General features: G+C 44.0%; 1 protein-coding gene across 1 annotated transcript in view; it reads left to right on the top strand.

Moving 5' to 3' along the window:
• Window positions 1–14,418, top strand: part of vac14 (vac14 homolog (S. cerevisiae)) — a 300,909-nt gene that overhangs the window by 103,210 nt on the left and 183,281 nt on the right. The window contains exon 14 of the mRNA XM_052028507.1: window positions 7,254–7,407. Coding sequence (XP_051884467.1) covers window positions 7,254–7,407 — 154 coding nt within the window. The remainder of the gene's footprint in view (window positions 1–7,253; window positions 7,408–14,418) is intronic.

Raw genomic sequence — 14,418 nt, forward strand, 5'->3', positions numbered from 1 at the left:
ACGCAACTGAAGTTATCAGCAGGTAGCTGTTAAAATCTCCAAGCAGTGGGCTGTGCAGGCTGTTTAATCCAGTGGTCCTTCAATCTAGTTTAAACAATGCGATGGCTGGAATTTCCTCTCCCTACGTGCATGTGTCATGTAGAATCATTCCCTTAAACTCAAAGGAGCCACGGGAAGGATCCTTGGGTTATAGTTGCTGAAACATCTTCAGTTCGTGAGCAGTACCGTGAGAATGTGATGTAGTTGGGACCATTGCGGTAACAGTTAAAGCATTTAAAACATGTTTGATCTTATCTGGTATACTACAATAATAATAGAAAATGTGGGAATGTTCAGTTCAGGCAGCACCTTTAAAGAGAGAAACAGTTGACGTTTCAGGTTAATGGCCTTTCACACACCAGGTATTTCATCCTTCAGGTGATGACTGTACAGAAAGACCAGAGGGAATCCTTCTGAAAGATTTAAAGTTTACGCTTGTTGTTATTGGGAAAGGCTCAGGAAACTGAGGAAGCGTAGACTGGAAGGTCATGTGAATGATCGAGGGAGTAGATTCTATTTGTGGTTTGTAAGACAGGGCCAGGCTAAGGAAAGCGGTACAGAATGAGAAAGTATAAACAGCTTAAGCTTCTGACTTGACAAATTTTAGCTTCAGAAATCATCAAACTATTGTTTTACTCTAGGCCTTAAGAAGGAAGCTGGACTGAAGCCAAGGGTGGAAGGACTTCTCCTTGACAGGAGGCAACCAGGGCCAGGTCACTTATGCTATCAGTTCCAGCAGTTTGCCAGGGCTGTCTTAATTCGGGGATTGCAGCAGAATTCCACAGAATATGAGAATACTTTTCCTATAGCGGTCTTTTTTTACACATTATATTAACTTGCACAGCAGCTTTTCAGGTGGTTTCAGAGTCATAGATTAATACAGCACTGGAACAGGCCCTTCAGCCCAACTCATACATGCCAACCAAGTTGCCTAACTGACCTGGTCCCATTTGGCCCATCAATCTTTCCTATCCATGACCTGTCCAAATATCTTTTAAATGTTTTAATTGTACCTGCCTCAGCCACTTCTTCTGGCAGGTTGTTCCATACACCCACCAGCTACTGGGTGAAAAAGTTGCCCCTCAGGTCCCTTTTTAAATCTTTCCCCTCTCACTTTAAACCTCTGTCCCCTAGTTTTGGACACCCCTACCGTGGATAAAGACTTTGTCTATCCACCTTATCTATGACCCTCGTGATTTTATATACCTCTACGAGGTCACCCCTCAGCCTCCTACATTCTAAGGAAAGAAGTCCCAGCCTATCCAGCCTCTCCTTATAACCCAAACCCTCCAGTCCTGCTAACATCCTCGTGAATCTTTTCTGCACCTTCTCCAATTTAATGACATCCTTCCTACAGCAGGGTGTCCAGAACTGCGCACAGGACTCCAAATGTGGTCTTCCCAATGTCTTGTAGTTTTGTAACATGACATCCCAACTCTTATACTCAATGCCCTGACCGATGAAGGCCAGTGTACCCAATACCTTCTTCACCTCCTTGCCTACCTGTATCGCCACTTTTAAGGAACTATGTACCCGCACCTCGACAACACTCCCCTTAATTTAAAATGTCTAAAAAATGAAATGTCAATTAAAATCTTGTTAGCACAGCATTACTATTTCCCCAGCAGAATGCAGTTGGTTGAGGGTAGTTTAACCTTTCACGTTGTGTAAAAGTGATCCATTTTCCTTGTGTAAATATGACATCCAATTGTGATTGATGGGGAAATTGTGCAGTCATTTGCATTCTGACCAAGGATGGTAATGGTAACTATGTAGAGCCCTTAATTTATCACCAGAGATTAGATGACAAGGGCTTAGGGTGGGATTGTTCTGTTGAAATTGATGCTGTATAGTGATTGCACCACGTAAGGATACAGCAGGTTGAATGGGCCAATTGGTCTTTGCCTGTGGAACTCAGCGGGTCGAGCAGCATCTGTGGGGAGGATAGGAATTGTCAACGTTTCGGGTCGAAGCCCTCCATCAGGACTGGTGCAGGGTTTTGACCCGAAACGTTGACAATTCCTCCCCCCCACCCCCCCACAGATGCTGCTCGACCCGCTGAGTTCCTCCAGCAGATTGTGTGTTGCTCCAGATCCCAGCATCTGCAATCTCTTGTGTCTCCTGGTCTTTCCCTGTTCTTTTTTTATATGCCTTTGTACTCAGCATAGTGTCAAACACCCAATGGAAGCCTGGCTCTCTGCCCCCTTAAACAGTGAGTGAAGCACACTCCTACCTATTACCAAATATCTGGTACTTGGACAGTTTGTTGAAGTTTTTAAATCACACACTTGTTTTGAGGCTTTATTCAGTCAATGCAAACACTTGTTATTTCTACCATCTCTTGCTCTATAGACTGCTATGTATTGTATGCACTCTGAATTTAAAAGCTGAAAGTAAATGGCTGTGTTACAAGCACGGACAGACTTTCACTGGGATTCTTTTGACTCTCAGTCCATTCTATAGGAAAGATGTTGGGTGTCCTTGAAAGGCTGAGGTGACATTGAAAGGGATGATGGGGGTGGTGGAGATGAGAGAGACAAGGGAGTCTGGGGTGGTGGGGGTGAGAGGGGTGGCTGGGGATGCAAGCCTTTGAACCACAACACGCAGACAGCATCAAGCAGATGCACTTTTCTCTAACCTGCTAAACCAGCCGAGGACTTCACTTTTACTGGTCCTGCTGTCAACTTGCTCGTAAGGAGTTCGACTCCTTCTAGATGTCCCAAACATTTAAATATTATTCAAATTATAACATTGGTATGAATTAAAACAAAAACAGTTAAATTACTAAATACCTCAATGCTCTTACACAATTAAAAACCTAATGAAAACCTATTTTACAAAAAAGGTAAGTGACGCTCTTACTAAAAAAAACAGGTAAATGCCTGTTTGCAGATTGGGCTCCTTGTTAACCTGGCGCAGATTCAGTGTTTAGATTCCCAAATGCAATGGGTGGGGAGTGCAGCAACCCGTGCTCTGTGGCTGGAATCCACATGGATCCCTGTGTTGGAGCACTGTTGGGAATCACTGGTAATGCTGGCAGGGAATCAGCTGCTTCGTGTTTGTTGATGGGAGAGGTGTGTGAACATAGCTGGGGGTCAAGCAATTCCCTCGTACATGTCAAAGCAAAAATTTCTCTGCAGTTGAATATTAGCTTAACCTAGAGCAACATGCTGTGCACATTTCTGAGTGTCTCAGGTCCTGTTGGGAAATTTGACTCCCGACTCGTGGATTTTCATTTGACCTTTCACCTTTTTTCTGGTATAAAACTCTCCACATGAAGTCAGCTGTGGTGCAATATGTTTTGCAATTAGATTCCCAACTGCTTTGGTCTCCAAAATACCACTTCTTATTCACAGAATACCCAGGCTTCTTAATTCCACTTCTCATGAAACTGCACCATTTGAAGGGGCAACACAAACTGTATTCTTTACCCTCAATGAGATCTCTTGCCTCTTGCGACCTCAAGCGCAGCCTCACGTGTACCTCCTGCCAGGAGACCTGTACCTCTGACAGGTCTCAATGAACATGCCTCCTGCCAACATTGTTCCTCAGCAGCCTGTTAGGTATTGTGACTCCCTGAGTGCCATCTGCTCCTTCACCCACCCCCATCCACTATTGTTGCAGTACCCATTTATTCACTAGCTGAAAGTCTATCACTTACATTGTGATATGTCATTTAAAGAACTGACTTCAGAGGTCACACTTGATGGGTTAAGTGCCGATATTTCCAAGAACTTGGAACACACAAATAGATAACATCAGCTTCAGTCTGGAGTTGCATGGGTAAACCTGACAACGTTGTTTTGTGAACCTTGCCAGTGAAGTTTCCACCCTCTGTGTGATTTTCACAAAAAGCATTAAGGTGACCCACATCAGTGTCACTAAAAAGGTAATAACACAAGTTTCAGCCTGAGTTGCATGCTGATTGCTGGATGTTGCGACAGTTGTTAAACTGCTCTTCTGTTGCCCTCCTGGTCAACGGTAACAGAGCAGATTGTTTATCATGTAATTGAGGAAGTGGTCTTGGGGAGCAGTCATGGCAACAGCCTGCTTTGTTTTGGAAGTCCCTTGGCTTCTGTAACCTTTTTATCCATGTCCCTGGATAAGCATTGGAGGTCAGTCGGGGCAATAATGTGTTAGCACAGAGCGTTATATTTTAAACTTGGAACAGATGAAAGAGGGTACCATCTTTGTTTGCATGCATGTATTTTGATATTAACATCTCTGTACACAATACACTGCACCTTGTGTGACAAGTGGTGCTGAACTGGCCTGCAAATGACAGTTTATGAGAAGGAGGCAGTAGTTAATCTTATGTTTAATGTCTTCTCACATTTCTCCGTTATCTCAACTTCATTACGCTGAAATACTTTGCTTCTGTGAGAGTGACTCAATGCCGGCAAAATCCAACAAGGTTAAACAATCAATTCTTTTTCACGTAATCTTGTTTGAGGATGGAATATTGTCCTGTTTCCAGGAGAATTCCATGCTCCTTGGCATACAGTGCTGTGGAGTTGTGCTTTTTCATCATGGTAGTGGCACAGCAGTTACACTACCGGACCTGTAGTCAGAGGCTTGGATTAACAGTCCAGAGACCCAGGTTTAAATCCTACCACAGCAGCTGTGGAATTTAAATTCTATTAATAATCTTTATGAATAACTTAAAGCTAGTCATTAATAACAGCAACAAAACTGCAGAATTGTTCTTGAAGTCCATGTGGTTGAGTAATGTCCTTCAGGGGAGGAAATCTGCTGTCCTTACACTGTGTGGTCTATATGTGACTCCAGACCCACTGAGCTGATAGATTTTTAAATGGCTCAGCAAGTCATTCACGACGTTAGCAGTGACATCCAGATCTCGAAGTAACTGGGAGGAAGGTCTCTGGAAGGGAGAGATCTTGGTTATCCAAAAGATGTTGCTGCACTGCACTGAAATGCTTCCAAGATTAAATGAGATAAGTGTGGCAAAATGGCAGTGGTCTAATATCCCAGAGGCAATGAGCTGAAATCTTAGCATGGCAACTTCTAAGAGAAAAGCTTAGTAAATCTCTTGATCTTTGGGCTATCACTAGAAATAGAACTATTGTGGAAGATTTTGGATTTGGCTCAACAGGCAGTGCTTTGCAATTCTGATGAGCAGTTTAGGTGGTTATTCAAAGATTATTGTTTGCATTCTTCCAGAGTTAAATTCAGTCCACCTGAATATAAATATTGTAAGTAGATGCTGTAGGGTTATCGCAACAAAAGTGTTAGGAATTGTCTGTTATTTTTGCCTGGGGTCCACAGCTGAATTGTGTTGAAATATTGATTCCTTTGCTGTAGCATATGGTTTTATAGTGTTTTGCACTCCTGTGAGAGCACTGTCAGAGTGAACCAAGCTAGCACTTTAAAGTTTGTGATATAAATCATTCTTCATATTTTATGCTTCCTAGACTTGGTGTTACTTTACAGTGGGCCTATACTGTAGTGGCCATTGAATTTTATGGATTCAGTTTAATAGCAGACACATTGATATCTGCACATGAACCACAGTGAGGAGGCGTTGAGTTTGGTGCAAAGTAAAGGTGGCTGGTGCGCAGTAGGCAGGAGAAGGGCAAGATCCACACAAACAGAGAGAGGAAGGGTGATGGAGGTTTTTATCAGCATGTTCTGGGGAGAAAGTAGACTAAGTGTTCCCCAGGGGTGGGGGAAGTTGTGTTAGCTTGCCCTGGGGGTGTAGAAGGGTAGTGTCAGTTTTCCCCACTGGTGGGGAAGGGTGGTGTCCGCTTGCCCAGGGGGTGGAGAAGGGTAGTGTCAGCTTGCCCCAGGGGGGTGGGGAAGGGTGGTGTCCGCTTGCCCCGGGGTGGGGAAGGGTAGTGTCCGCTTGCCCAGGGGGGTGGGGAAGGGTGTTGTCCGCTTGCCCCGGGGTGGGGAAGGGTGGTGTCCGCTTGTCCCGGAAGTCAGAGCAAGAATTGTCCCACCAATACCTTTTATAACGGATGTGTAACTTCTCCATCTTTAATCACTTCCCTTTGCATTAAGCAATAACTTTGTTCTCCTGATTACTCACTGTACATGCATGTTAGCCTTTTGTGAATCATGCACTAAGACACCCAGTTCCATCTGCATCACAGAGCTCTACAGTATCTCTCCATTTAGATAATGCATGTTGATTTTTTTCCCAATATTATTCTCAATTTGCCAGATCCTTGCCCATTCACTTAACCTCCCTCTATCCCTTGTAACCTCCTTACGTCCTTCACACAACTTCATTTCCTGCCTACCTCAGCAAATTTAGCAACCATACCTCATTTCCTTCACCCAAGCCAGTTCCATAAGTCTGTCCTCATTTCGGCCCATAGGATGTCTGGTGCTGCAACTGGCCTCAACACGATTGGGTAAAAGGGGAAAACTGCCAGGACTACTTCTGATTACTTCTTGGTATTGGTTTATTATTGTCACTTGTACCGAGGTACAGTGAAAAACTTGTCTTGCATACCGATCATATAGGTCAATTCATTACACAGTGCAGTTACACTGAGTTAGTACAGAGTGCATTGATGTAGTGCAGGTAAAAACAATAACAGTACAGAGTAAAGTGTCACAGCTACAGAGAAAGTGCAGTGCAATAAGGTGCAAGGTCACAACAAGGTAGATCGTGAGGTCATAGTCCATCTCATTGTATAAGGGAACCGTTCAATAGTCTTATCACAGTGGGGTAGAAGCTGTCCTTAAGTCTGGTGGTACACGCCCTCAGGCTCCTATATCTTCTACCTGATGGAAGAGGAGAGAAGAGTTCTCAAGCACTCGCTAACCCTCCCCCTTCACCATCCACCACCTCGTCCAAAACAAAACACCACGAGCAAATAATATAGATCTTGTCTTTGATCACACATGTGATGCTCACTTCGCACCCAGCATATTAAACTACCTCCCATGTGCTGTTGTTTTCAACAGAGGAAGCAGAAGCAAAGTAGTTCGAAGAACAGTCAATCCAGGATTGTCCATATCTTGGATAATAGGTCAATGCTGGTTCAATCCATTTGAGCTTGGTGTAACCACTTCTTAGCCATGATTCTAATCATGGTTATAAATCTGTGATAACTGGTTTCCTTTCTCTCCCTCTCGCTCCCTGTCAGGAAATATATTAAGGCTATGTGTTTTAAACAATGGTGAAGTGTATTTCACTGTTTTTTCTTGGGAGTTTGAAGGGCAATGTTGATTTGTGATTCCAGGTGATCTTGAAAGACTTGGAAGTGCTGGCAGAAATCGCCTCCTCTCCAGCAGGTCAGACGGAAGGACACGATTCGAGTGAAAGCATCGGCACCCAAAATAGCCAATCAGAGCTGCACATTCCTATTTCATCCTCCACACCACTGAACTCTTCCAGTAAGTATCAAGTGGTCAATATTCTCAAAATGCAGCAGCGTTCAATGGGTCAGCTCAGAAGCATACCGATAAGGTAAAATTAACGTATGAAACTTCATCCAGGCATTCCTATTTTCAAGCCCTTCTCTCTATGCAGTATGTTAAGTCACAACAACTTGAATTCATTTAGCACCTTTACTTTTAGATAAGATCTCTTTGTTAGTCACATGTACATCGAAACACACAGTGAAATGCATCTTTTGCGTAGAGTGTTCTGGGGGCAGCCCGCAAGTGTCGCCGCGCTTCCGGCGCCAACATAGCACGCCCACAACTTCCTAACCCGTACGTCTTTGGAATGTGGGAGGAAACCGGAGCACCCGGAGGAAACCCACGCAGACACGGGGAGAACGTACAAACTCCTTACAGACGGCGGCCAGAATTGAACCCAGGTCGCTGGTGCTGTAAAGCGTTACGCTAACCGCTACACTACCGTGCCTGCCCCAACACTACCGTGCCTGCCAGTAATACGTAACAAGGCTTCTCATAGGAACATTATAAGACAAAATTTGATAAGTGCTGGCAATCTGCAATAAGAACAGAATGCAGGAAGAAAACAGCAGGTCAGTAGCATCTGTGGAAAGAAAAGTAGTTGACATACCAGGTCTGGGACTCTTCATCAGAACTGAGAGAGTAACAAGTTTGTCTAGGTAGCAGAGAAGGTGGGGGAAGGCAATGGGCAGAACAAAGGGAATGCCTCGAATTGGGTGAAGTCATGTAGATGTTAAGGGACAGACAAAGAAGTTTAATCTGATTTTAACTGGTCGGCTGCTCAACCTTGCTGTCTCACATGACCTCCTATTTCTTTTCTTGACTTGCTCTCGACCACATCACCCTCCCATCCACACTTCATTTTGTACCCGTTTCTCGACCAACTTACATGCAAAATCTCTACTGGACCTGCCTATGGCATTCTGTTAATCGTGATAGCTCAACAGCTACCAGACTGCTTCAATACACCCTTGGCTCCAAATTTGATACCCTAGTCTCCATAAACTTCTGCCCTTGCCGATCCCCTCATCACCCACGTCTTGTCCAAAGGTCAAAAACCAGTGGATATGGTAGATGGCAAAAAACAAACTGCTGGAGGAACTCAGCAGGTCAGGAAGCTTGTGTGGAGGGAAATGGACAGTCGATGTTTCAGGTTGAGACCCTTCATCTGGACGTAAGATATAGTAGATAGCTGGTTTGCTTACTCACCAGCAGATCTAGCAAGACTACGTAACATAATACCAGGTCTACATCTCTTGTGTCAAAGCTGCTCACTATTCTAGACTCAGTCTGGACTCCAAAGATATTCTGGACTTCTCTATTGCAACCTATCTTAAAACCTTTCATGCTATTTTCTTCACCGTCACTCTCACCTCCAAGTCCAAGGAGTTCAGAGACGACTCTGTCACTAAGATTGAGGCCAGCAGATCAACTGCTCTGTTGTCTCTCTTCCTTCTCGTAGTCTGCTGGAACACGTATCTAAACCCTGTCCTAACTCCAAGTGTTATAAATTTGTCTAATTCCTCTCAGGCCCTTTGATTTTATCTTAACCGTGAGTCATCAAGTAATACAGCACGGAAACAGGCCCTTCAGCCCAACTTGCCCATGCTGACCAAGATGCCTATTTAAGCTAGTCCCATTTGCCCACCTTTAGCCCATATCCACGTACCCATCCAAATGTCTTTTAAAAGTTACTTTCCCTGCCTCAACCACTTCCTCTGGAAGCTCGTTCCATATACTCACCACCTTCTGCATGAAGAAGTAGCCCCTCAGGTCCCTTTTAAATCTTTTCCCTCTCATCTTAAACCCGTGCCTTCTAGTTTTTGATTCCCTTTCACTGGGATAAAGACTGTGCAGTTACCTGTGTGTATGCCGCTTCTGATTTTATACAGCTCTGTAAGGTCACCCCTCAGTCTCCTACGCTTCAAGGAACAAAGACCCAGCCTGCCCAACCTCTTTCTATGACTCAGGCTCTTGAGCCCTGGCAACATTCTCGTAAATCTATGCATTCTTTGAGATTTTGACCCAGCTCCCACTGAATTGCTGACCGACTCGCCTTTATTCCTGTTTCCACCATGTTAACCAATATGATTGCTCCTCTGGGAATGTTGTCCACCTCTCCTTCAAATCTTACCTCCCCACCACCCGTCAATGCCAATCCCTACAAAGAACCAATTCCAATCTTGCGATCTATTGCTCCATAAACCTCACCCACCCTCCAGCCTTCCTCTTGCAAATCCTTCAGTTTAGGAACTTCCAAATGGGTGCCCCTTTTCCCAGAATTTCTTGCTTGAATCCTTCCAATTACGTTTCTGCTCGTGCCACAGTACGTAATCACCCATAACAACCTTGGATTGTGACGTTTAACGCATCCCTCTCAATCCTTGTCTGTCTATCCACAGCCTTTATGCAGTTGACACCATTACCCTCTTCCGGTGGTTTGCTGTTGCCGTCTAAATGGGGGTGTTTGGCATAATCACCTGATTATGATATGGGCATAATCACCCTTGACTGGCACTTCTTTAATTCTGTGGACCGCTAGAATGACGTGATAAGTTATCCCCAGGGACTGCTTCATTTGAATTTCTCTCTGGCAAAAATATGAATGTCTCCTCTGCCACTGAGTTAGGGAGTCACCTCGAGTCTGCTCTGACCGATCGTAAATCAGAAGCGGCCTGCTGGGAGGTCAGCCCTATCTCTTGCGGCCGTTTCCTGCATTCTGTTGGCCTCACAGCAAATGGGAACTTCCACTGATATAACATTTTATTAAAGCTTAGCTAAATTTTGACCTTGGAACCTGTAATAATTTTCTGAAACCTTCTTGTTCGCCAAGTTCTCAATAAGCTATCCTAACAGCTGTTGTTCCTCCCTGCATCCCCTTCTGTTGAGGTAAACTTGCTTACACTAATTTTTTTCCATTGCCTCAAAATGTCGACTCCTTTCCTCTTTTGGTGTTGATAACCCAAACTTGGCACTATTGAATCGTCGCTTCCTGATTTAGCACTGCTTTCCAGCACTCTCATCAGCCTTGGTATCTGACGCCCTCACCCAACACTTGTCAGTAGTTTAAAAGAGGTCAAGTTTAATGAAGTCCATGGATTAGCAGATAATTATCTCCTTCCTGTCATGGGTTGTGCTCTCCCTGTCTCTCCAGGCGAATGTCCCCATGTTTCTGTCCGTGGCCTCTGTGACTTGACACCACATCTGCTTGTTCCCATTTCACGTTTGTTCAAACACTGCAGTGCAGATCAAATATTTGCGCTGGCCACACATTTGTGCTGAAGTAGGATTCTCTTTATCTGCTAAAGTACCACAGCTACCTCTTAATGTGAGGGAAGAATCGGTCTCCCTCTGTTTCCATGGAAACAAGCGAGCTGCTCTGACTGTAAATGTTGCGCGCAGCCTTCCTCTATGAAAAGAACATTTCATTATGCCTTGGCTAAAAGCTCCCAGATTTCCTGTTTTTATGTTCTTTGTATTGTCCGACGAACACAGGGACTCGTTGGTATTAAAGTAAGTTATTACACGATAAATGTTGATTTATTTTTAAGTTGGCTTGATGGGTCAAGATTTAAAAATCCAACATTCCAGAATTTTTTGAAGAATTTAGCACAGGTAATCCCTCAAGTTGTTGAAAATTAAATCTGATTGTTTAACAGAAAGAAGCGAGGTTTGTATGAGTGGGATACGCACCTGTCGAGACCTTGCAAAGCACTTTACAGCTGACTGCAGCCACCGTGCATCAGAAATACTTAACGCAGGAAATGTAACAGACACCTTGCGAACAGAGAGCTCCCACGGACAGCAATTTGATAATGAGCTGGAAATCTATTTATGGGTCTTGTTGAGAGATAAATATTGGCCAAAATGCCAGAAGGAATTCCCTTGCACTTAACACAAGTGGTACCATAAGCTCATTCCCTCCTTGATTTAATGTCTCATCAGTGAGACAGCATCACCGTCAGTGCAGGACTGGAGCGTCGGCCCAAATCTTGTGCTCAAATCTCTCGAGTGGGTCTTGAAACCGCAACGATAGAGTAGAAGGTTGACTGCTAAGTCACAGGTGAAACTATATTGCCAATGCAAAGACCTTAACCTGTCTGCTACTTAGAAATAAACACTCCTCAGAGACCTGCAATTAAAATCATTACACAACTTTGCTATTTTTAAAAATAGTTAGCTTGTAGCATCAGCTGTTAATCATTTTCAAACAAGCTATCAGAAAGCTGTTAGTATTTGGAGATATTTGTATGGGTTTTATTTCAGTATTCGAATAAACATCTGCTTTATTAGCTGTTTAGTTGTCCATCTTTCATGATGGAATATGGAAGGACTGCAGAGTTTTGATCTGATTAATAGGATGTGCAGTTTCTAGCTTCTAATTATTACACGATCCTTTTGCTATTTAGTGTGCAGGTGGCAGTTTCATTGGGTTGTACGTGACTTCATTTGCTGAGCCCAGGCCCATTTCTCCCAAAATATTAGAGTGTACCTGCTGTTGTCACTGGCTTGCCACCTCTGCACCTCGTTGGACTAGAGTTGCCTCTTCACTGCTGAGGAATGGTGAAGGATTTGCCGCGCCACAAGGCTACAGATTGTGTTGGAACTAAATTGCCAGCAGTACTCAGCAGGTCACGCAGCATCTGTGGAAAGAGAAATGCTTCGGGTAAATAACTTGCCACCAGACCACAGTTCTGCCGATTAGTTCACAATGCCTAGTTCTGACCTACTGGTTCAGTCTTGAACTATATCATTTAATGTGATGGTAGTGCTGCAACATAATGTGGGCTCAGTGTGATGGAGAAACTGTGTCTCCATAGGACTCTGCGTATTAGTCTAGAGTTTTGCTCTTTATACTTTGCACTCCAGCACTTCCAGATGCCTACTCGTAGTATCAGTCTGGGTGTTGGGCAAATTTAAGTATCCATGTGCTGAGCCCAATATCCCACCTGCTTCATCACCCCCCACTTTCAATGGCATTGGACAAAGGCTCCAGTCTAGAGAAGAATTACATTGAGAACATTCAGCCCCTCGAGGCTGTTCCACCACGTGACTAGATCGTAATGATCTGTAATCTAACACAATCATAACACCTTAACTTACCCCTTGACCGTTAATATCTTTTTGTTAATGAACATATATTAAATAGACTTAAAATTCGCAATTGGTCTGGTATCATTTTGCAGGACACGGAGGTAAATTTCAAAATTTTACCACCCGATGTGAAGAGTTATTTCTTAATTACTCTTCTGAAAGACCTGACTCCCATTTTTAGGCTAATTCTAGATTCTATGTCCAGAGGAATTCATTCTTTCTATATACCATAGTCCTCCCTGTCAGTCCCTCTTAACATCTTAAAAGCTTTCAATCTATGCAGCTCTATATTTTCTAAATTCCATCAAATGTTAGCCGAATTACTGTGTGATTGCTGTTCGTATTTTAACCCAAAGTGCAGGAAGCCTTGGTGAATCTGTCCTGCACACTCTGAACCCAATATACCCTTCCTCTGGCTTCGTCCTCCAGGTGTGGTCTGCTGAGGACTTGGTGTTTACCCAGTCATCCGTTGCGCTAGATATAAAGGCCAATTTTCCGTTAGCCTCTTTGATTATATTCAGTACATCCTGTCATGACATTTTGATTTAGGTGCGTGGACCTTAAACTTTTCAGCTGATCTGTCGCCCTCTATAATTTCTCCCAATTGTCAGAGCCTGTGCTAGTTTTTTTCTTTTGATGCTGTATCTCCGCAAGTAAAGTTTTTGACACTAAGGGTGGTTCCTAGTAGCTAGTTCTTAGCACAATTCTTTTTTCGAACACCTGACCTTCATTTCACCAGTTAACACGCGGATCTGTTCCGTTCTTGCTCAATTCACCAAAGTTGCCCTTGCCCAAGTTTCTCATTTTTATCAGAACTTTTGAATTTCAGCCTTTCAAGCACTAACTTAACATTGATCCTAAATGTTTCTGTACCATTGTTGGTATGGGTATTGGTTTATTATTGTCACTTGTACTGAGGTACAGTGAAAATCTTGTCTTGCTTGCTGATCGTACAGGTCAATTCATTACACAGTGCAGTTACATTGAGTCAGTACAGAGTGCATTGATGTAGTACAGGTAAAAACAATAACAGTACAGAGTATAGTGTCACAGCTACAGAGAAAGTGCAGTGCAGGTAGACAATAAGGTGCAAGGTCACAACAAAGTAGATCGTGAGGTCAAGAGTCCATCTCATCGTATAAGGGAACCGTTCAATAGTCTTATCACAATGGGATAGAAGCTGTTCTTGAGCCTGGTGATATGTGCCCTCAGGCCTGATGGGAGAAGAGAGAGTGACCCGGGTGGGTGGGGTCTTTGATTATGCTGGCTGCTTCACCAAGGCAGCGAGAGGTAAAGACAGAGTCCAAGGAGGGGAGGCTGGTTCCCGTGATGCGCTGAGCTGTGTCCACAACTCTCTGCAGTTTCTTGCAGTCCTGGGCAGAGCAGTTGCCGTACCAAGCTGTGATTCATCCAGATAGGATCCTTTCTATGGTGCATCGGTAAAAGTTGGTGAGAGTCAAAGGGGACAGACCAAATTTCTTTAGCCTCCTGAGGAAGTAGAGGTGCTGGTGAGCTTTCTTGGCCGTGCCCAAAAACAAACTGCTGGAGGAACTCAGTCCAGATGAAGGGTCTTGACCCGAAACGTCGACTGTCCGTCTCCTTCCGTAGATGCTGCCTGACCCACTGAGTTCCTCCGGCAGTTGTTTTTTGCTCCAGGTTCCAGTATCTACAGTCTCTTGTGGTTCCATTGAGCTGGAGTTTGTAGGTTGCGTGGCAGAGACTTCCTTCTGTAGGTCGTTGCTTTTTCTGCTGTACACAAATTATTGAAAAGGTGAGTAACACTGCACTTCAGGGTATCCGGTCTGATCTGCTTGTTTAATCAAATGTGTCAACTGTACTGCTGGCCGCATGCAATATTTAGCACTGTTGCGTGCTCTACCGAAGTATGTT

This window comes from Pristis pectinata, chromosome 13 (assembly GCF_009764475.1).
Source record: "Pristis pectinata isolate sPriPec2 chromosome 13, sPriPec2.1.pri, whole genome shotgun sequence".
Classification (NCBI taxonomy): Eukaryota; Metazoa; Chordata; class Chondrichthyes; order Rhinopristiformes; family Pristidae; genus Pristis; species Pristis pectinata.